The following is a 22147-nucleotide window of genomic DNA, read 5'->3' as shown; positions in this document are numbered from 1 at the left end:
CCGCATGGCGACATGGAAGGTGCGGCCTCCCAGGTAGCTTGCAATCGTCTTCACCAGGTAGTTCGGAAATCCCAGGCCAATCATCTTGTGCAGCAGTCCCTTGTGCCACACTCGGTCGAATGCTTTGGCGACATTCAGGAACACAATTCCTGTGGACTTCTTGATGTTGAATGCGTGGCTGATGGTGTCCACCACTCTCAGTAGCTGATGAGTCGTTGCATGCTCCTTTCGAAATCCAAACTGTTCCTTTGCTAGTAGATTTCTTTCGGAGGTGAAGTCGCTGAGTCGAGCGAGGAGGACCTTCTCCAGGAGCTTCGATAATCCAGAAAGCAGGCTGATGGGGCGGTAGTTTGCTGGATCCCTCAGTGGTTTGCCGGCCTTTGGAAAAACGATGACCCTTGCTTCTTTCCAGGAACTCGGGAAGTGCTGGAGCCTCATGCATGCATTGAAGATCTCTGTGAGATGTTCCATTGATGCTGGTGGGAGGTTCTTGATTGCCAGGTTGGTTATTCCGTCGCTCCCCGGTGCCTTGCCGTTCGCCAGTTTTTCTGCAAGTCCTGCTACCTCAGAGCTTGTGCACTCCTTGATGTCTTCTGCTCCCAGCCCGGTTCCGTGATCTGCGAGGTACTTCTCAACTGCTTCCTCCACTCCGTCTGAGAGCCTACTTACCTTGTTCGGGGTGAACGAAGCCTCCAGTGTCTCGGCAAGGACCTCTGCCTTGTCCTTGTTGCTGCATGCAAGGTGGGTTCGTCCCTGGATTGGTGGGCTTGGTTCCTTCTTCCCAGTCAGGCGACGAGTCATTCTCCACACGAGTTGTCTGCCTCCTTCAGCTTGGCTGTTGCAGACTCCCACTTCTCTCCACGGTGCTTTCGGATCTGTTCCCGCAGGAGTCTTGCGAGCGTGTTGTACTTCTGCAGGAGATCAGGTGTGCGGAGCTTCTGCCACTGGCGTCGGGCGCGGTTCTTGTCGGCGATTGACTGTTGGATGCCTCTCGGTAGGTCGTAGATGGAACATCTGGTTGTCTTCTGCTTCGGAACACTGCTCTTGATTGCCTCCTGGACTGCTGTCGTGAAGTCTTCCACGGCCCTGTTGATATCATCCATGGTGCTCAGCGGGGTTGGAGTGACCATTCTGTTCAGCTCTTCTTTGAAGCGGCTCCAGTCTGCTCTTCTGAAGTTGTACTTCTCGGCCTGCTGGTAGGGTTCCATCTCATCTCCCACAGTGATTGCTACTGGATTGTGGTCCGAGGTCAGCTCCACCAGTGTTGCCAGCTCCACAGAGTGTTGCAGGTTCTTCAGTAGCACGATGTCAAGCACATCTGGGTTGTGGCTTGCTACACCTGGGTAGTGCGTGGGCTCAGTCGGGCCTGCTACCACACAGTCGTTCTTCCTGGAATACGCCAGCAGTGTCCGTCCCCTCTGGTTGGCAGTCCTGGAGTTCCAGCATCGGTGCTTGGCGTTGAGGTCTCCGCCGATGAGTGTCGGAACCGTCGAATCCAGCAAAGCATCCAGGTCTCGGAGATCCAGCTTTGCTTTCGGGGGGCAGTAGGTTGCAATCAGTCGGAGTGGTCCTGTTGCAGTCTTGACTTGCACTCCAGTGGCTTCAATGCTTCTGAGGGGTGGGAGTGCAATCTCATGGTGGTCGATCGTCGTCTTCACTATCACTGCTGTCCCCCCTCCTTTGGCTCCTGCTCAGCGGCAAAACACAGACACTTGAAGAGCAGCGGAGGCGGACTGCGGGATGACGTCGGGGAACGTGCAGCGCATACCGGAAGAAAACAAAGAAACGCCGGTCAGCTGATCGGGAAGGCGGAGCGACGGGGGAACCCGAAGGACACTGGCTGGTAAGAGCAGGCCCGTTACAAGGGGCTTATCACTGTGACTTTGAAGCAGGGGCTCGCAGCCGGGGAAGAAGAGCAACTCAGCTGGGATTGCTGGATTTACGCGAACGAAACAGAGAAGCATAGCATCGTCTGCCGGCAAAGGGGACATTTGAAAATAAACAACGAGGAGCGGCACAGAGTGGGCTCGTTAGGTACTGCCGGCAAAAGGAACATTGAAAAGTAAATAGCGGCGAGCTGCGCAAAGCGGGCTCAAACAGCAGGGGTCACGAATTAAAGACTACTAAAGGCTTCAGAACTTGAAGAAAGGGGCACAAAGCGGGCGCAGTTACAAGGACAGACCAGGAAAGGCGACAAACATTTGGGAAAGTAAATTGCGCTGCACTACACTAGCCTGACAAGAAGATGGATGCACAAGGACAGAGTAGGGGACTGGAGGGCCAGCAGAAGGACGACCTGGTGGCCTTCCTCGCAATGGCACGGACGAGTTGGGTGGAGCAGATGGCATCTCAAATGGGGGCTGAAATCGCAGGGCGCAGCCAGAGGACAGACTCGCCCCTGTTGTTCCCACCTATGCCACTGGAAGAGGCATGGGTCGAGGTACACTCCCAGGAGGAAGGGGAGGAGGAGAGCAAGGAGCTCATTGGAGAGGTCAGCAAGAGGAAGAGGGTCATGACTGCAAAAGCCAAAGACAGCCAGCGACAGGCGGAAGCTGCTCGAAAACGGTGGGCAGGCACCCCCTAGGGAAGGGGGAGGGCGCAGGAGGTTGTAGCCACACCAGCGCCTTTACCTGCTGAGGCTCCAAGGAAGCAGAGAGGTCCCCGCAGCACACCTGTAGCCACATCGGCGGTAGCAGCAGAGGGTCCGACCACCTTGGAGATGGTGAAAGGGTATGTTCATGGAATGTATGAAAGCATGGGGAAATGGGGCGAATGGTCAGATGCTTTGTAATAATACCAATGCTTTTAACCAGGTGGGCAGGGGCTCTGAGGTGATCCATCAGCAAGGGGGAACCATGGTCATAGATCAAGCGGTAGTGGCTGAGGGTCGGGCGGTCACGGGACCTGTAGCAGGACAGAGTGGGGGAGCCGAACAGGGGTCACAAGGGACACCTGCCTCATTTGCCGCTCAACCCGGGGGAACACCTTGGTGGGGACAAGGGGCTAGCGGAATGGTGGTTAATAATGTCAGGATGCCAGCAGGGACTGAGGGCCAGGGAGGTGTGGCAACAGGGACACCAACCACGGGACAAGCCCAAGAGCCTGTAAGCAATGCCACAGTGTATGGGAGGCCCATGCCGGGCTTTGCACCAGCCAGGGTGGCGGTGAACAATCTAGTGTGGCACATCCCCTTAGCATATAAGGAGAGGGTATGGAGGAAAGAGTTTCTGGAAATAGTGGGGATGGAGCCAGTGGGGGAAGGTTTCAGGGAACCAACAGAGAGGGAAAGGGAAAAGGAAAAGAAGAAGAGAGAGCGAGGCCTAAGGTGGAGCTCACGATTCATTTAAGGGCCTTTCGGATGTATGCCACCATCATGTTAGAGAAGTTCCCACAGGATGGGGTTGCAATGATAGCGTACGAGCAGTACATTCATGAGCAGTACCTGAAACATGGGGGCGATTCCTGGATTAACTATGACAGGGGTTTTAGACTCAAGATGCAGGTGTGTCCGGCAATGACTTGGGATGAAGTGGATGGGGCGGGTACATAGATAAAATGGTACCGCCTAGGCCACTGGGTGAGAAGGTCCAGGGAGAGAGGCCACAGTATGGGAAAAGCAGGGGGTCCTACCCTAACAGAGGCAGGGGTCCTTCCCAGGGAACTCCTCCTGGAACAACCGTTCCAGCTACCAGGGCGAGCAGGCAGAATGCTGGTTGTTTGCTGAAGGAAAATTCACCTATGGGAATGCATGTAGGTTCAAGCACACAAAGGGTGCGGGTTCAGGTGGGCGCAGCTCCTCAAGCAGAGAGGGGAAGCCAAGGGGCAGGTCCAAACCTAAAGAAAAAAAACAAGCATGATTAAAGGTCGCTTACCAACACCGATATGTTTGCAGGCCATGATTCCTTTTTTAAATGCGTATCACGACAGGGGCGATGCCAAATTTCTGTGGGAGGGATTTAGGTGGGGTTTTAAGATCCCTTTCAGCGGGAGCATGGGACCAAGAGAGGCGTGCAATTTGAAGTCGGCATTGGCGCAGAAAGTGGGAAAGGAGTTGCAGTTGGGGAGGTTGGCGGGCCTGTTTGTGCCTCGCCCGCTGGAGAACTTGGTGGTGTCAGCTCTGGGTTTGGTGCCCAAGAAGGAGGTTAGCCAGTACAGTTTGATTCAACACCTGTCCTTCCCCGAGGGTGAGTCTGTTAATGATGGCATTTCTGAAGAGCAATGCAGGGTACACTATGCAACATTTGATGAGGCAGTGGAAATGGTGAAAGCAACAGGAGCGGGAGCCCTCATGGGGAAGGCGGACATAGAGTCTGCATTCCGGCTATTACCTGTACATAAGGACAGCTGTCACCTGCTAGGTTTCAAGGTACTCCAAGAATACTTCTATGACAAATGTTTACCTATGGATTTGTGCAATTTCATGCTCCTATTTTGAAAAATTCAGCCGCTTTTTGGAATTCACAGTACGGCAAAGGTCCAAGGTTGGGGGTGGGGGACTACACTACCTCGGCGACTTTTTGTTTATCGGAAAAAAGGGACAAATGATTGTGAGGTCCTCATGGGTGTGTTTCAGGAATTGATGGCAGAATTGGGGGTCCCCCCGCCAGCGGAAAGACGGTCGGTCCAGTCGCGACATTGACCTTTTTGGGGATTGAAATTGACACAATTGCGGGGAAATGTAGGCTGCCTAAGGACAAAGTAGTGAAACTGAAACAGGTGATTGCTGTAATTTTGGGCAAAGAAAAAGCCACGGTGAGGGAGCTGCAGTCGTTGGCGGGCAATCTGAACTTTGCAGGAAAGGTCATTCCAGCAGGAAAGGTTTTTGCAAGAAGTGTGAAACTAAAAACAGTCGGACTGCAGCATGTACGATTGGGGGCTGAGGTCAAGGAGGATCTCAAGATGTAGGATGCCTTTTTGGAGAACCTTAATGGTGTGTTGCTATGGAGAGAGGAGTTGGGGCGTAGCAGGGGTATCAAACTGTTCACCGACTCATTGGGGCACTCTGTTTTGGAGCCATTTTCGGGAGTAGATGGTGCGGGCAACCATGGCCTACACAGTGTCAGGAGGAAGGGCTCACCAGGGATATTACACTGTTGGAATTGTTTCCAATAGTAGCAGCATTTAAGTTGTGGCCCAGGCAGCTGCAGGACAAGAAGGTGATGATCTGGTCAGACAATTTAGCAGTGGTACAGATCATTAGTCAAGGGACAAGCAGGAAAGGCAGAGCGCTTAAGCTACTCAAGGAGCTCACAAAGAGCACGCTACAGCTGAATACGGAGGTTAGGGCACGATATATCCCTGGGGTTAAAAATGTGGCCACTGATTCTCTTTCTCGTTTGCAGTGGGCAAGGTTTTGGGAAAGCCATCCAGAGGCAAGCACGACAATGACACCCTTCCGAACACAATGGTGGGGCTTGATTGGGGAGATCTGAGCTCATTGATCAACTCCGCACTGGCACCAGACACTGTAAGAAGATACAGAGGGTGCTGAGAGCGTTTCTTAGCCTCTCAGAACAACACCTTGCCAGAGACTCAAAAGGAATTGCCCGTGCAGGCCTTTGTGGGGTGGTGCTGGCAACAAGCAAGGTCCAGATCGTGGGTTGTCTATCACTTGGCAGCTACTGCACACTTCTACAAATTGGGTGGCAGGGCCGATCCCACTAAGGAACATTACATTGTCATGGCAATGAAGGGGTGGGCCAAGCAGGTTAAGACCAAACCCGATGAGAGGCGGCCTATCGATGTGGGGAAATTATATGAGATGATCAGGGGCCTGGGCGGGGTGTGCCGGGATGAATACGAGAAAGTATTGTTTGCAGCGGCCTTCTCGCTGGCATTCTTCGGGGTTCTAAGGGTAAGCAAGTTGGTGCCCGAAAATTAAGAAGGTAAGGTGTCAGGTTTTTTGAGGATGAGCGATGTATGTATAGGGGGTGATCAGGTGTGCATTTTCATTAGGAAATCCAAGACCGATCAGAATGGCAAGGGCAGTGGGGGGCACCCGGGGCAGCCCAGTTAGTCCAGTCTGATAATGAGGCTCCACACGGGAAGCGGTGAGCGATTCCTAATGCATAGTGATGGGTCAGCATTGAGCTGTTTTCAGTTCAGGAGGGTGATGGACATGGCACTGGAGAAAGCCGGGTTTTCAACGGGGGGTATGGGACTCATTCCTTCAGGATAGGGGTGGCCACCTCAGCAGCGGGGATGGGACTAGCCGCAGAGGCTACCAAGCAGATAGGAGGATGGAAATCAGGGTGTTTTAAAAGATACTTCAGGCCGGAAAAAATATAGTACTAACAGCTTCCCTCCCATCTCCTCTTTAGTAGCGACGACAAAAGGAAGGCGACGGTCCGTCTGGGTGGTGGGCCATTCATTTATGTCAAGGGCCGGGGCAAGCTGGACATCCAAGCAGGAGGAGTTGACCGCCGGGGAATATTGGGTACAATGGCATGGGGTGCCAGGTATGAAATGGTCACAATTACGGGGGAACATCCGCAAACTGCTGGGTAAGCAGCAGAAGCCAGAGGTTCTGGTGGTAAATCTCAGCAGCAACGATCTGACTAGTTTGGGGAGAGGGAACCTGTTGAGGGAAATTATGTCTTCTTTACAGGAATTGTCAGCACCGATGGGGGAGCCGGAGATCACATGGTCGGAAATCATTCCAAGGCAGGAATGGAGGGTGTGCTGAGAGTCACCCAGCCGTGGAAAATTCAAGGAGCAAGTTGAATTGTGCGATGGCTAAATTCTGCAAAGGAAGGGGTTTCCAGCACATCAGACATGGATTGATCAACCTAAAATCCACGGAGAACTACTTAAAGGACGGAGTGCATTTGTCAGCACTGGGAATGGAATTGTTTTTCTGGAATGTGTGCACTAAACTATTGGAACTGTGAGTGAGGAAAGTGGGAAGTCACAGTGGGCGGTAACCCACCTTTGACGTGGCGGTGTTGTGACGACCAATGATAAGAGACGACCAATGATAAGAGACAGACTCCGAATGAGCCCTTGCTAAACCGGAAAGGGCTTCGCCTTACTGGAGGGGAAGGTAAAGGGGCTTACGAGAATGAGAAATTGGTGATGCATATGGCATAGCAAATGGACAAATGCCCAGGTTATGAAGGTGACGACGGAAGCACAACGAACGCAAAATGGAGGAGGCAACCGATAACCGGGGCAGGGGCCTCTCTCCCTCTGCTCTCGGGGGGCAGGGGAGAGGGCAGGAATCCCCACAAAAGCACCAAGTGCACCAAAATCCTGCAAAGGACCAACAAAAGGAATGGGCGGAGCAAGGGCTTCATAAGCAGCGGGTGTCCGGCAGGGAAGTACTTTCAGCTCTTCCAGCAGCCGGACACCGGCTGACAAGGAGAGGATTTTGTTTTCCTGCCCACCTATCCTACAGGAGGAGCAGCTACGGCAGAGCCTAGATGTTGTTGCAGGACGGCAAGGCGGTATTGTGGCGACCTAATGATGAGAGACAGACTTCGAATGAGCCGTTGCTAAACCGGAAGGGGCTTCGCTCGTTCTGGCCAGTGCCTCCTGGGAGCCTAAAACGGCAGGGGCGTATGGCGGTAGCAATGAGGGCTCAGCTTCCCCCCAACAAACGGCGCTCCCCCAGTCCGGAAAAACTTGCAAGGGCAGGCGGTTCTCAGACTCGAAGGTCTTGGGGGAGTTGGGCCTGCAATGGACATGGAGAAAAGGGGGAAGCAGGATATGGAGCAGTCGCTGCACCTTTGGGGCTATTTTCAATAGCTGTTTGCTGTGGTTATTATATGTGCAAATAAATCTGCGGCCTTGTTAAGCCAAACAAAAGGAAAATGTCTCATTCAGCACCTTACTGCAGGGGAAGGAAAGGGGGCTTACGAGAATGAGAAATTGGTGATGCATATGGCATAGCAAATGGACCAATGCCCAGGTTATGGATGCCCCTGTATTCAAGCTAAAGTGTTCTTCCACTTAGTATGTTGCTCAAATGGTGTTTGACTTTCTATCTTTAAACCCTTCTCCTGTAGTGTCTGAAGGTCCCCGGGTGTGTGTAGACAACTTTGGCAGAGGTACTTTCTCTGTGGCAGCACAGAGCGCCCACTGTGGGACTCGAACCTATTGGCTCCGCTCTGTCCTGAGCTCTGAGGAGTCATCGGTGTGGCGGAGGGTTCAAGGCTCTTCTGCCTTTAAACTGAGGCGCTTGAGGGCCAGCCCTGCCGTAGTTCTCGCCCCATCAGGTCTGTTTTGAGTTCGATGGGCCCCCCTCTCTCTCTCTGTGAGGCTGGTGACTGTGGTGTCATCAGTGGTGAGATCAGAGGTGACTGCAGCAGTGTCATCGCCAGTCAACAATCCCTACTCTCGCCCGTGCTGCCCTCAGACTCGGGAGCCACGCGCATTGCTTGGGAGATCTGTGTATAGCTGGAGATCACCCGATTAAGCTGTTCCAGGACTCTTTGAAATGTGTGGGCGTCGTGTGACAAAAGCTGGCTTTTCTGTGCTTCACAATGGGCTGTGGACTTGCTCCCGCAAACCTTACAGGGTGAGTGTGTCTGGACCCAGCACGCCATCCCTGGCCCCATGTTGACTCCAGCCTTTTAAAGTCGCGCCCGTTTTAAGAATGTTAAGAAAGCAGTGAAACCGTAACTATGGGGTCTCAAGTGAGCGCGTGTAAGTGCTCGCAGAGTTCTCTAGTTTCCCACTTCCATACGTGAAAAAGCCACTCCGTCCTATTTGTTCCCTTAGAATGATGGGACTTGTAGTTTTGGTTTTTCCGTTTGAAATTTAGAACTACAAAACCCAAAATTGTAATTGGTTATTTATACGGCGCTTAATACCCAGAGCTGTTTAGGCGCACGCATATGTTGCCCCACGCGGTCTTGCTTCCAAGGTGAGCGTGTTGCCTCTGAGCTATCCTCCTGGCCCAAATTTCCAAGAGAAAGAAACGGAAGTGGGTGGCTTTCACGTGCATGATGGGGGCACAGTACAACACTCCACAGACAAGCGTAGGCAAGCCAAAACTAACCCCGTGGTGATTGGCACCATATAAAAGTATATTATGGTAACAGCATCACTGGAGGCCTCTGGGCTTGCCACCCTTTTGAGAAATCCTGTTCTTGAGCTGGGCAGGTCATTGCTAGGCATTCTGATGGGGGGGGTGTCCTATAATGCAAGCGGGGCACAGGGTACCCCTCAGGTCATAGGGTAGCAGCCTGCTAGCCAGACTGGTGTGATAGAGAAAGGCTCTTGAGTCGCTGCTGTGAGAACCCTCCAGAGCGGCTTGTTTCTTTGAATCGCCAAATCAAGGGGTTTAATGGCATCATTGCAAAGGTGACTACAGCTCCAGCACTAAAGAACACAGAATTGTTCCCCAAAGAGTCCACCCTGCTTAAAAAGTTTTGTCTTAGTTCAATTTGGCTTTTCCCCCAATTGTTGCATTAACTGAACTCTCCTTTCAATGTTCTTTTTTTCTTTATTGGAGGCTCTTTCTTTCTGACTTCCCATGCAACTTTTCTTCCGAGACCCAGGGAGACAAGTGTGGCCTTGAAAACGTAGTTTGCAGAGTTGGTGGCGCCATTGCTACGCCTCCACCAGCGCACAGCACTTCTAGGTCAGAGGCGGGAGGACTTCCTGTTATGACCCGTCAGTGCAGGTTTGCACTGCTTTAGACTTTCCCAATCACAACACTCGCTTGACAGCAAGACCCTCACCCTACTGACTATTTGTGGCAGGACGGCTCACCTCTGAGCAGGAAGTGCTCCTTTATAACCTCTGCTGCCGGCAACTTCACTGTCCCGTTATGGGTCTTGTGTCTCGTCAGGGAAGTCAGGAGAAAAGGTAGACTCCAGTTAACGCTGCGTGTCATTGACTTGAGTTTCCCTTGAATTGAAAGCTATGTCACCATGCCATGAATTGACCATCTTCATGTTGAGTCCTGCAAAGATGCAAGCAATGGGTGCCTGATTCCTACCTGACCTTTTCTTCTCTGCTGGTTGGTTCAGCTCTAGGTTCCTTGAAGTCACACCGCAAGGCATCCTCCGAGAGACACCCTCCGTGAGTGGCCGATCTGAGCCTAACCATGGTACTCGCTCCTCCACATACCAGGAGAATCTAGCGCGTGCCCTGCGGCCCTCAGCACATGGCGGTGGCACAAGGCTTATTGGTTTGTGGAGTGATGACGTTTGCCTTGTGTTCAGAGCCCGACCAGACCGTTTCCATCCCCCCAGAGCTTCAGAGCGTGGAGGCAAAGGTGGTTGTGAAGAGCAGTGGGTGCAGTGTCACCTGTGGGCTGGGGCACAAGCGCCAGGAGCTTTGCTTGGTGAAGCCGGATGGGTCGTGGAGCGACTGCGAGGAGCGGATGTTTGAATGCATGATCAGCTGGGACTGTGGTCTTCAGACCTTCACTGTTGCCACGGGTTCACCCTTTGCGATGAACTGTTTCTCCAGTGATACTACTGGCATTGGCTTGCAGTCTTTCCTGTACACCTGGAGGTACGCCCGGGGCCTTATCACCACCAACGACGCGCTCTTCCGCGTCTACCGAATCCCAGAGTTCAAAATCCAATTCGCAGTGACCAAGGAGGAAAACGCTGGCACTTACCGGTGCGACGTCCTGCAGCTCTCGACTTCCAAGTTTATCAAGAGAGTCTACTTTGGCCTTAAAGTGATCTCGGATGCTATGGTGCAACTGAACTTTGAGAAGTTCCACACCACCAAGGAGGAACTCAAGAAGCTGGAAGACATGCCGGACGACTATGTAGCATTTTTCATGAACAAACACTTTGACGTGGGCTGGACCTTTGAGTATCGAGTGATCTTCATCGGGGCGGTGGGCATCGGCAGTGGGCTGATCGTCTCCTGCATTATCTGGGCTATCTTGCGGTCTTTTTACAACTGCCTGCAACAGAAAAGAAGTGGGCCTAAACTGTGACCTTTGATGCTTCCTTGAGTTGGTGCTATGTTCTCTTTTTCATATCCAGTACAATTGCGCCCTAAGGCCCACAGCCGTGTGGCGCGTTAGAAGAATAAAAATTAATAATTAAGAAATGGGACTCCAGGAAGGAGAGGAGTGTGTGTTTTCTTTCTCCTACCAGTCGGCAAAGGCTTAATCGCGACTTCATGACAAATGTAGTGCTGAGAAATGTACCACACATTTTTGATTGAGCTATGTGAGGGCGGAGACCCTCTTTTTTTGTGTGGGGGCCTGACTCTAGAGGGTTAAACAGGTGTATCAAAAAAATCCCCTTTGTGTTATCAGTGAAGCTAGATTGATATATACTAGCTCATAAGGATCACCAGGAACGGAATATCTTAAAACAAAGTTTAATTTAACAATAGACACATATTTACACAAATAGACATGTGCCTCATGTGGCACGTGGGATATGCATAACACAAAACAGAATAATCTGCATAAAAATGGGTTAGTAGGTAGAACAAGTGACTGTTATTTCATGTATTGCTAAATCAAGTAGCATTACGCAAACATTGTCGACACACTGGGTGTTGTTGGTGTTTCTGGTTTGGTGAGAAGTGGAACTAGGACTCACTCGGCAGCAGGGAGCCGGCCCAAGGTCTTCCGTCTTGATAGCCACGTTGCCTTTCCAGAGCCCTCTGCTCGGGCAAGCCCCCACATGGAGACCTGCATATAGGCACCTGGCCTAGTCCTGGATTCTGCATCCTTTGGCCCTTAAGATGTTTTACTCTATGACTCCATTCCCGTGATCCGTCACTCTAGAACTGTCTCAGCTAGAGCTTATGGGAGTTGTAGTGCAAAACACCTAAAACAAGGTTGCAACCCCCCAGCCCTAGTCTAATGATATTTATGAACATTTACAGCGATCTGTGTTGCCGCGGGGCAAGGGTATTGCTCCAGATACCTGGGTTTCTGCATGTTTTGTCATGCAACCTAAATACAAATTATTTAAGAATACCTATACATTTTTTCCTTGATAGCAGCAGGTCCAGGTGAATTGATAAACCAATGATGTCTCTGTCTTAATAACTTGTAACAATATGTAATGAAACAGTAAATATGGCACATTGATTAGCTAGATTGAGAGTTTCGACCGCCATATGAACGCGTTGATCAATTTTGACACTAATCACATTAACTGACACGTGGTCCATGTTTCAGCCTCATGCAGTTTGTCAAGGCTAAATGAAACTATAGTAGAAGTATGCAGCAGTAGTTTGTCATTTGTATAGCACATTTATCCCATTAGTATGGCCTCAAAGCGCTTATCGGGGTGGTACGCCCTCGGTAGACCGAAGTTCAAAGTATGGGAGAACTTGATGTAAGGCATGTGTGCATTTGGCCAGACGTAGGTCGGATGGGGTGGCCAGGTCCCAGTTAGCTAACCATGTGGTCAGGCATGTGTGCTGAGAAAAGGGTAGACGGGTGCGCGTGTACAGGACACTCGTTACGTGCCCAGCTAGACCGTTTTTTTTTTTGTCGTCGTGGGACTTGGCTGCATTCTGATGGCAGAGGTCCTGTGCGTTGTGTTATTGACAGGCATGTGGAGGTGGATGCTTGAGGGTGAGCGGCCAGGCCTGCACCGAGCTGGTGCATTATTGCGTACCCTGGATTGGGACTTGACGCTTTGATGTTGCCGTGGAGTTTAACCATCCAATTGGCCCCAAGTTATACTTTACCTTGCTTCGTGCATGTCCCGGTGGGGGACACAGATCCTTTCGCAAATGAGACCAGGTGCCATGCATTAGCAAATTATGGGTGGGTTTCTCAGGTCGATGGGGATAGGGGGCAGGTTTTGAGGGCCTTCCTGCAAGAGAGGTGATGCTCTTCACAGCCGATGCTCAGTGGAAGTGAAGTCCACAGGGTGGGGAGCTTGGACGAGAACGAGGTTCCTTCAACTGGTATTGAAAGGGGGATCACAAGGAGGAGAGTAGATCTAGATCTGAGGTTTCTGGACAGTTGGTAGAGTGTGAGCTTGTGTTGAAGGAATTCAGGGCCATTCTTGTGGACCCTGTGATGTGTGTTGCACATCGTCTCGAAAGTCACCTGTCGGCTGATAGGAAGCCAGTGGAGTACCCTAAGGGCAAGGGTGATGTGTTCTCTGGGTAAGAGGGCAAGGGAGAGCCTGGCTGCATAGTTTTGGATCCGTTGGAGCTTTCAGAGATGGTAGGCAGTGGCGCCCAAATAGAGGGAATTGGCATAGTGTAAGCAGGAGAGAATGATAACCAGGATTGCTGTAACTCTGAGAGGGTAGGAGAGATGAGGGAAGATTCGTCTGAGGCTGTCGGTTTGAAAATGGCATGATCTTGATATGGGGTTGGTGTGTTGGGAGAGTGTTAGATCCATGTGCAAGGGTGTGTTGTGAGAGTGTTAGCTCTGTTTCCAAGGTGCATCCCAGGTCCTTTACTATGCTGAACTCTACAGTTGCGATTGCTAGGGAGGGCTGCCAGGGGGTGGGTTGGGTTGGGGAAGAGCAAAGTTTTGCCACAGATCAGGAGTATGGTTTTTACCAGGATTAAGGAGGAGGTGGTTAGCCGTCACCCAACGGTCAATTTCTGTGAGGTAGGAGACGAGGTCTGGATGGGAGGAGGCTGGGATTTTGGGAATCTTGACAGTGATCTGAGTTTCATCCGCGTAGTTGTAGCCAAACAAAAGAGGTGATGGCTGGAAGGTTTAGAATTAATCTTAACCTCTGGAATTGCTGTGGGCAACCCTCCAGACCACTGTTCTTCACCTGCAAAACCATTACAAAAGGGGAAAGACCATATGCAAATCAGTCTTGGTCCCACCCAGAAGTTGCAGTCCAGCCCGAACTGCTTGGCCACATCCCTTCTGCACGAGACACAAGCATTCCCAACCGCGTTTCAGCCTTGCTCAGCATAGTTGTAGCAGGTTAGGTCATAAGAGCAGATGTGTGCCGGAAAGGGGCTTAGGTAGAAAAGATTGGAGAGAAGGAGACGGGGTGGGAGGGGGGGGGCAGGAGACCCTTTTGGAGACTTGGCAGAGTAGTAAGGAGGGAGGAGCGTGATTTGATCGTGGTTGGCGAGGAAGGCGGAGGTCCATCTTAGAGCAGAGTCCCATAGAGGAGTCTGTCCCCGAGGATGGTGAGATTGAGAGTGTCAAAGGCAGCTGAAAGGTCAAGGAGGATGAGTGCAGTACAGCCTTCTGCATCTGCTGTTCTTTTCATGTTGTCCCAGATGGAGACGAGGAAGTTTCTGTTGCTCTGAGTGGTCTGAACCCAGTGTGGGCAGGATCGAGTAGGCTGTTGGATTCTGGGAAGTTGGAGAGCTGGGTGTCTGCCGTGCGGTCTAAGAGTTTGGCAATGAAGCAGGTGATAGAGATTGGTTGGTAGTTGGATGGAAGGAGGGGGTTGAGGGAGGGCTTTTGTAGAAGGGGCTTGACTTAAGAGGTTTTGAAATCTGAAAGGAAGATGCCTGATGTCAGTAAATGGTTAATTATCGATCTAGCGATACTGCTTGTCCAGTTTGAGGATAGAATGTAGTTTAGGAGAGGGTGGGGTGGGTATAAGGTTCTCTCGGGGGATCCGGCGGGTGGCTAATGGATTGTAGTTTCAGAAATTCTGGGTGGGAAATGGCAGAGGAGGAAGAGAGGAGGGGGTGTGCAGGTTTAGGGGGTACAGATTCGGAGATGAGGGGGGTGAATGTTGCTAATTTGGTGCTGATGGTGTTGCCTTCCGATAGCGATGTTGTAAAAGTGGTCTGACAGGGCATGGCAGAGAGATGGGAGTAGGGGGGGGGTGTGTAGCAGAGTGGGGCCATGAATTCAGCGATAATACTGTGGAGTTCCCATCTAGGGTTACGGGCGTTTTCCTATTTGGTTTCCATAGAAGCATCTTTTGGCTTGCCTAATTTCTGTTCTATATGCCCTGATCTGTCTGGCATAGATGGCTCTGTTCTGGGGCGTTGGGTTGTACCGCCATATGCGCTCCAGGTGGTGCTTGGTGGTTTTGAGGGATTTGAGGGAGGAGGTGAGCCCCTTGGGAGTAGGGCCTAGTCTGTGAGAAGCAGATCTGGTTGGGGTGAGAGGGATGCAGGCATTAGAGAGCCATCGGTTGAAATGATCGATAGAGGGTGCACCACCTTGAGAGTGAGGTTTGGAAGAGGGGATAGAAGGGAGTTGGCCAGATCAGGGTGTAGTATGACCTTGTTCCAAAGAGGTGTACGTGAAGGCGGAGAGGGGCTGGTGAGATGGAGGAGGGGCTGAGGGGGTTGCGTTGAAGATGGAGAAGAAAATAGCAGAATAATCAGTCCAAATTATTGGAGGGGGGGGCAAAGTGGAGATCAGGTTTGTTGAGCTGAAAGGTGTGTCCTGCAGTGTGCGTGGGGTTTAATATAATTTGGTACATGTTGAGGCCTACTAAGTTGCCCATGAGAGGACGGGTCATCGAGTTTGAAGGAAAATCCAACCAGATATTGAAATCCCTTGCCATGGTGAGGGTGGGGGGGATATCAGGATGTCTGCTAGCAAGTTATTAAGGGAGTCTGCAAAGCTTCTGTTGTAGCCTGGAGGTCTGTAAATGATTAGGAAGTTGTGGGTGTAAGAGGAAGTGAGTTGAAATTTCACTAGTAGGGGTTCGCAGTCAGCATTTGAGCTCTCCACCCAACAGGGTATGCCTGAGCTCTCCTCCCAGCAGGGTATGCCTGAGCTCTCCCCCAGCAGGGTATGCTTGAGCTCTCCTCTCAGCAGGGTATGCTTGAGCTCACTCTCAGCAGGGTATGCTTGAGCTCTCTTTCAACAGGGTATCCTTGACCTCTCCACCCAGCAGGGTATGGTTGAGCTCTCCTTGCAGCAGGGTATGCCTGAGCTCTCCTACCAGCAGGGTATGCCTGAGCTCTCCTCCCAGCAGGGTATGTCCGAGCTCTTCTCCCAGCAGGGTATGCTTGAGCTCTCCTCCCAGCAGGGTATGCTTGAGCTTCAGCTCTCCTCCCAGCAGGGTATGCCTGAGCTCTCCTTCCAGCAGGGTATGCCCAAGCTCTCCTCCCAGCAGGGTATGCTTGAGCTCTCCTCCCAGCAGGGTATGCTTGAGCTCTCAGCAGGGTATGCTTGAGCTCTCCTCCCAGCAGGGTATGCTTGAGCTCTCTTCCCAGCAGGGTATGCCTGAGCTCTCATCCCAGCAGGGTAGGCCCGAGCTCTCCTCCCAGCAGGGTATGCTTGAGCTCTCCTCTCAGCAGGGTATGCTTGAGCTCTCCCCAGCAGGGTATGCCTGAGCTCTTCTCGCAGCAGGGTATGCTTGAGCTCTCCTCGCAGCAGGGTATGCTTGAGCTCTCCTCGCAGCAGGGTATGCTTGAGCTCTCCTTGCAGAAGGGCATGCTTGAGCTCTCCTCGCAGAAGGGTATGCTTGAGCTCTCCTCGCAGCAGGGTATGCTTGAGCTCTCCTCGCAGCAGGGTATGCTTGAGCTCTCCTTGCAGAAGGGCATGCTTGAGCTCTCCTCTCAGCATGGTATGCTCGAGTTCCCAGCAAGGTATGCTTGAGCTTTCCTCGAAGCAGGGTATGCTTGAGCATGAGCTCTCCTCCCAGCAGGGTAAGCCTGAGCTCTTCCCTGCAGGGTATGCTTGAGCATGAGCTCTCCTCACTGCAGGGTATGCTTGAGCATGAGCTCTCCTCCCAGCAGGGCATGCTTGAGCTCTCCTCCCAGCAGGGCATGCTTGAGCTCTCCTCCCAGCAGGGCATGCTTGAGCTCTCCTCCCAGCAGGGCATGCTTGAGCTCTCCTCCCAGCAGGGCATGCTTGAGCTCTCCTCCCAGCAGGGCATGCTTGAGCTCTCCTCCCAGCAGGGCATGCTTGAGCTCTCCTCCCAGCAGGGTATGATTGAGCTCTCCTCCCAGCAGGGTATGCTTTAGCTCTCCTCCCAGCAGGGTATGCCTGAGCTTGAGCTCTCCTCCCTGCAGGGTATGCTTGAGCATGAGCTCTCCTCCCAGCAGGGTAAGCCTGAGCTCCTCCCTGCAGGGTATGCTTGAGCATGAGCTCTCCTCACTGCAGGGTATGCTTGAGCATGAGCTCTCCTCCCAGCAGGGCATGCTTGAGCTCTCCTCCCAGCAGGGCATGCTTGAGCTCTCCTCCCAGCAGGGCATGCTTAAGCTCTCCTCCCAGCAGGGCATGCTTGAGCTCTCCTCCCAGCAGGGCATGCTTGAGCTCTCCTCCCAGCAGGGCATGCTTGAGCTCTCCTCGCAGCCTGGTATGCTTGAGCTCTCCTCCCAGCAGGGCATGCTTGAGCTCTCCTCGCAGCAGGGTATGCTTGAGCTCTCCTCGCAGAAGGGCATGCTTGAGCTCTCCTCTCAGCATGCTATGCTTGAGTTCCCAGCAAGGTATGCTTGAGCTTTCCTCGAAGCAGGGTATGCTTGAGCTCTCCTTGCAGCAGCTCTCCTCCCAGCCGGGCATGCCTGAGCTCTTCTCCCAGCAGGGTATGCTTGAGCTCTCCTCTCAGCATGGTATGCCTGAGCTCTCCTCCCAGCAGGGTATGCCTGAGTTCTCCTCCCAGCAGGGTATGCCCGAGCTCTTCTCCCAGCAGGGTATGCTTGAGCTTGAGCTCTCCTCCCTGCAGGGTATGCTTGAGCTCTCCTCTCAGCAGAGTATGCTTGAGCTCTCCCCCCAGCAGGGTAAGCCTGAGCTCTCCTCGCACCCTGGTATGCTTGAGCTCTCCTCGCAGCAGCGTATGCTTGAGCTCTCCTCGCAGCAGGGTATGCTTGAGCTCTCCTACCAGCAGGGTATGCTTGAGCTCTCCTACCGGCAGGGTATGCTTGAGCTCTCCTCTCAGCATGGTATGCTTGAGCTCCCAGCAGGGTATGCTTGAGCTTTCCTCACAGCATGGTATGCTTGAGCTCTCCTCTCAGCAGGGTATGCTTGAGCTCTCCTCTCCGCAGGGTATGCTTGAGCTCCCAGCAGAGTATGCTTGAGCTCTCCTCTGAGCGTGGTATGCTTGAGCTCTCCTCTGAGCGTGGTATGCTTGAGCTCTCCTCTCAGCAGGGTATGCTTGAGCTCTCCTCTCAGCATGGTATGCTTGAGCTCTCCACCCAGCAGGAAATGCTTTAGCTCTCCTCCCAACAGGGTATGCTTGAGCTCTCCTCTCAGCAGGGTATGCCTGAGCTCTCATCCCAGCAGGGTATGCCTGAGCTCTCCTCGCAGCAGCGTATGCTTGAGCTCTCCTACCAGCAGGGTATGCTTGAGCTCTCCTACCGGCAGGGTATGCTTGAGCTCTCCTCTCAGCATGGTATGCTTGAGCTCCCAGCAGGGTATGCTTGAGCTTTCCTCGCAGCATGGTATGCTTGAGCTCTCCTCTCAGCAGGGTATGCTTGAGCTCTCCTCTCCGCAGGGTATGCTTGAGCTCCCAGCAGAGTATGCTTGAGCTCTCCTTTGAGCGTGGTATGCTTGAGCTCTCCTCTGAGCGTGGTATGCTTGAGCTCTCCTCTCAGCAGGGTATGCTTGAGCTCTCCTCTCAGCATGGTATGCTTGAGCTCTCCACCCAGCAGGAAATGCTTTAGCTCTCCTCCCAACAGGGTATGCTTGAGCTCTCCTCTCAGCAGGGTATGCCTGAGCTCTCATCCCAGCAGGGTATGCCTGAGCTCTCATCCCAGCAGGGTATGCCTGAGCTCTCATCCCAGCAGGGTATGCTTGAGCTCTCTTCTCAGCAGGGTATACCTGAGTTCTCCTCCCAGCAGCGTATGCTTAAGCTCTCCTCCCAGCAGGGTATGCTTGAGCTCTCCTCTCAGCATGGTATGCTTGAGCTTGCAGCAGGGTATGCTTGAGCTTTCCTCGCAGCATGGTATGCTTGAGCTCTCCTCCCATCTGGGCATGCTTGAGCTCTCCTCTCAGCAGGGTATGCTTGAGCTCCCAGAAGGGTATGCTTGAGCTCTCCTCTCAGCGTGGTATGCTTGAGCTCTCCTCTCAGTGTGGTATGCTTGAGCTCTCCTCACAGCAGGGTACGCTTGAGCTCTCTACCCAGCAGGGTACGCTTGAGCTCTCTACCCAGCAGGGTATGCCCAAGTTCTCCTCCCAGCAGCGTATGCTTGAGCTCTCCTCCCAGCAGGGTATGCTTGAGCTCTCCTCTTAGCATGGTATGCTTTAGCTCTCCACCCAGCAGGATATGCTTTAGCTCTCCTCCCAACAGGGTATGCTTGAGCTCTCCTCTCAGCAGGGTATGCCTGAGCTCTCCTCTCAGCAGGGTATGCTTGAGCTCTCCACCCAGCATGGTATGCTTGAGCTCTCTTCTCAGCAAGGTATGCTTGAGCTCTCCGCACAGCAGGGTATCCTTGAGCTCTCTCAGCAGGTTATGCTTGAGCTCTCCAACCAGCAGGGTATGCTTGAGCTCTCCACCCAGCAGGGTATGCTTGAGCTCTCCACCCAGCAGGATACACCTGAGCTCTCCTCCCAGCAGGGTATGCCTGAGCTCTCCTCGCAGCAGTATATGTTTGAGCTCTCCTCCCAGCAGAGTATGCTTGAGCTCCCCTCGCAGCAGGGTATGCTTGAGCTCCCCTCTCAGCAGGGTATGCTTCAGCTCCCCTCTGAGCAGGGTATGCTTGAGCTCTCCTTGCAGCAGGGTATGCTTGAGATCTGCACCCAGCAGGGTATGCTTGAGCTCTCCCCCCAGCGGGGTATGCTTGAGCTCTCCCCCCCCAGCAGGGTATGCATGACCTCTCTGCCCAGCATGGTATGCTTGAGTTCTCCTTTCAGCAGGGTATGCTTGAGCTCTCCACCAGCAGGGTATGCTTGAGCTCTCCCCTCAGCAGGGTATGCTTAAGCTCTCCTCTCAGCAGGGTATGCCTGAGCTTGAGCTCTCCTCCCAGCAGGGTATGCTTGAGCTTGAGCTCTCCTCCCAGCAGGGTATGCTTGAGCTCTCCTCCCAGCAGGGTATGCTTGAGCTCCCGTCCCAGCAGGGTATGCTTGTGCCTGAGCTCTCCACCCAGCAGGGTATGATTGAGCTCTCCTTCCAGCAGGGTATGCCTGAGCTTGAGCTCTCCTCCCTGCAGGGTATGCTTGAGCATGAACTCTCCTCCCAGCAGGGTATGCTTGAGCCTGAGCTCTCCACCCAGCAGGGTATGATTGAGCTCTCCTCCCAGCAGGGTATGCTTTAGCTCTCCTCCCAGCAGGGTATGCCTGAGCTTGAGCTCTCCTCCCTGCAGGGTATGCTTGAGCATGAGCTCTCCTCCCAGCAGAGTAAGCCTGAGCTCCTCCCTGCAGGGTATGCTTGAGCATGAGCTCTCCTCACTGCAGGGTATGCTTGAGCATGAGCTCTCCTCCCAGCAGGGCATGCTTGAGCTCTCCTCCCAGCAGGGCATGCTTGAGCTCTCCTTCCAGCAGGGCATGCTTGAGCTCTCCTCCCAGCAGGGCATGCTTGAGCTCTCCTCCCAGCAGGGTATGATTGAGCTCTCCTCCCAGCAGGGTATGCTTTAGCTCTCCTCCCAGCAGGGTATGCCTGAGCTTGAGCTCTCCTCCCTGCAGGGTATGCTTGAGCATGAGCTCTCCTCCCAGCAGGGTAAGCCTGAGCTCCTCCCTGCAGGGTATGCTTGAGCATGAGCTCTCCTCACTGCAGGGTATGCTTGAGCATGAGCTCTCCTCCCAGCAGGGCATGCTTGAGCTCTCCTCCCAGCAGGGCATGCTTGAGCTCTCCTCCCAGCAGGGCATGCTTGAGCTCTCCTCCCAGCAAGGTATGCCTGAGCTTGAGCTCTCCTCCCTGCAGGGTATGCTTGAGCATGAGCTCTCCTCCCAGCAGGGTAAGCCTGAGCTCCTCCCTGCAGGGTATGCTTGAGCATGAGCTCTCCTCCCAGCAGGGCATGCTTGAGCTCTCCTCCCAGCAGGGCATGCTTGAGATCTCCTCCCAGCAGGGCATGCTTGAGCTCTCCTCCCAGCAGGGCATGCTTTAGCTCTCCTCCCAGCAGGGTATGCCTGAGCTTGAGCTCTCCTCCCTGCAGGGTATGCTTGAGCATGAGCTCTCCTCCCAGCAGGGTAAGCCTGAGCTCCTCCCTGCAGGGTATGCTTGAGCATGAGCTCTCCTCCCAGCAGGGCATGCTTGAGCTCTCCTCCCAGCAGGGCATGCTTGAGCTCTCCTCCCAGCAGGGCATGCTTGAGCTCTCCTCCCAGCAGGGCATGCTTTAGCTCTCCTCCCAGCAGGGTATGCCTGAGCTTGAGCTCTCCTCCCTGCAGGGTATGCTTGAGCATGAGCTCTCCTCCCAGCAGGGTAAGCCTGAGCTCCTCCCTGCAGGGTATGCTTGAGCATGAGCTCTCCTCCCAGCGGGGCATGCTTGAGCTCTCCTCCCAGCAGGGCATGCTTGAGCTCTCCTCCCAGCAGGGCATGCTTGAGCTCTCCGCTCAGCAGGGCATGCTTTAGCATGAGCTCTCCTCCCAGCAGGGCATGCTTGAGCATGAGCTCTCCTCCCAGCAGGGTAAGCCTGAGCTCCTCCCTGCAGGGTATGCTTGAGCTCTCTTCTCAGCAAGGTATGCTTGAGCTCTCCACCCAGCAGGGTATCCTTGAGCTCTCTCAGCAGGTTATGCTTGAGCTCTCCTCTCAGCAGGGTATGCTTGAGCTCTCCAACCAGCAGGGTATGCTTGAGCTCTCCACCCAGCAGGATACACCTGAGCTCTCCTCCCAGCAGGGTATGCCTGAGCTCTCCTCGCAGCAGTATATGTTTGAGCTCTCCTCCCAGCAGAGTATGCTTGAGCTCCCCTTGCAGCAGGGTATGCTTGAGCTCCCCTCTCAGCAGGGTATGCTTGAGCTCCCCTCTGAGCAGGGTATGCCTGAGCTCTCCTTGCAGCAGGGTATGCTATAGATCTCCACCCAGCAGGATATGCTTGAGCTCTCCCCCCAGCGGGGTATGCTTGAGCTCCCCCCCCAGCAGGGTATGCATGACCTCTCTGCCCAGCATGGTATGCTTGAGTTCTCCTTTCAGCAGGGTATGCTTGAGCTCTCCACCCAGCAGGGTATGCTTGAGCTCTCCCCTCAGCAGGGTATGCTTAAGCTCTCCTCTCAGCAGGGTATGCCTGAGCTTGAGCTCTCCTCCCTGCAGGGTATGCTTGAGCATGAGCTCTCCTCCCAGCAGAGTAAGCCTGAGCTCCTCCCTGCAGGGTATGCTTGAGCATGAGCTCTCCTCACTGCAGGGTATGCTTGAGCATGAGCTCTCCTCCCAGCAGGGCATGCTTGAGCTCTCCTCCCAGCAGGGCATGCTTGAGCTCTCCTCCCAGCAG

General features: G+C 53.4%; 1 protein-coding gene across 1 annotated transcript; it reads left to right on the top strand.

Annotated features, from left to right (window-relative positions):
* The first annotated feature begins 8333 nt into the window (after positions 1 to 8333).
* TMEM81 (transmembrane protein 81) lies at positions 8334 to 10997 on the top strand. The gene is made up of 2 exons (XM_069632600.1): positions 8334 to 8518; positions 9978 to 10997. Exon 2 carries the CDS (start codon positions 10115 to 10117, stop codon positions 10904 to 10906), a length of 792 nt encoding a protein of 263 aa, XP_069488701.1. The 5' UTR covers positions 8334 to 8518; positions 9978 to 10114; the 3' UTR covers positions 10907 to 10997.
* Positions 10998 to 22147: the final 11150 nt, after the last annotated feature.

The sequence above is a fragment of the Ambystoma mexicanum genome, chromosome 13 (assembly GCF_040938575.1).
Source record: "Ambystoma mexicanum isolate Mex_15411 chromosome 13, UKY_AmexF1_1, whole genome shotgun sequence".
NCBI classification, from domain to species: Eukaryota; Metazoa; Chordata; class Amphibia; order Caudata; family Ambystomatidae; genus Ambystoma; species Ambystoma mexicanum.
Note: the sequence above shows the minus strand (reverse complement) of the source record. Positions and strands in the feature narration are given on the sequence as shown.

Excerpts from the sequence above, each read along its gene's own strand:
- TMEM81 (XM_069632600.1), top strand. The coding sequence starts at position 10,115 with ATGGCGGTGGCACAAGGCTTATTGGTTTGTGGAGTGATGACGTTTGCC.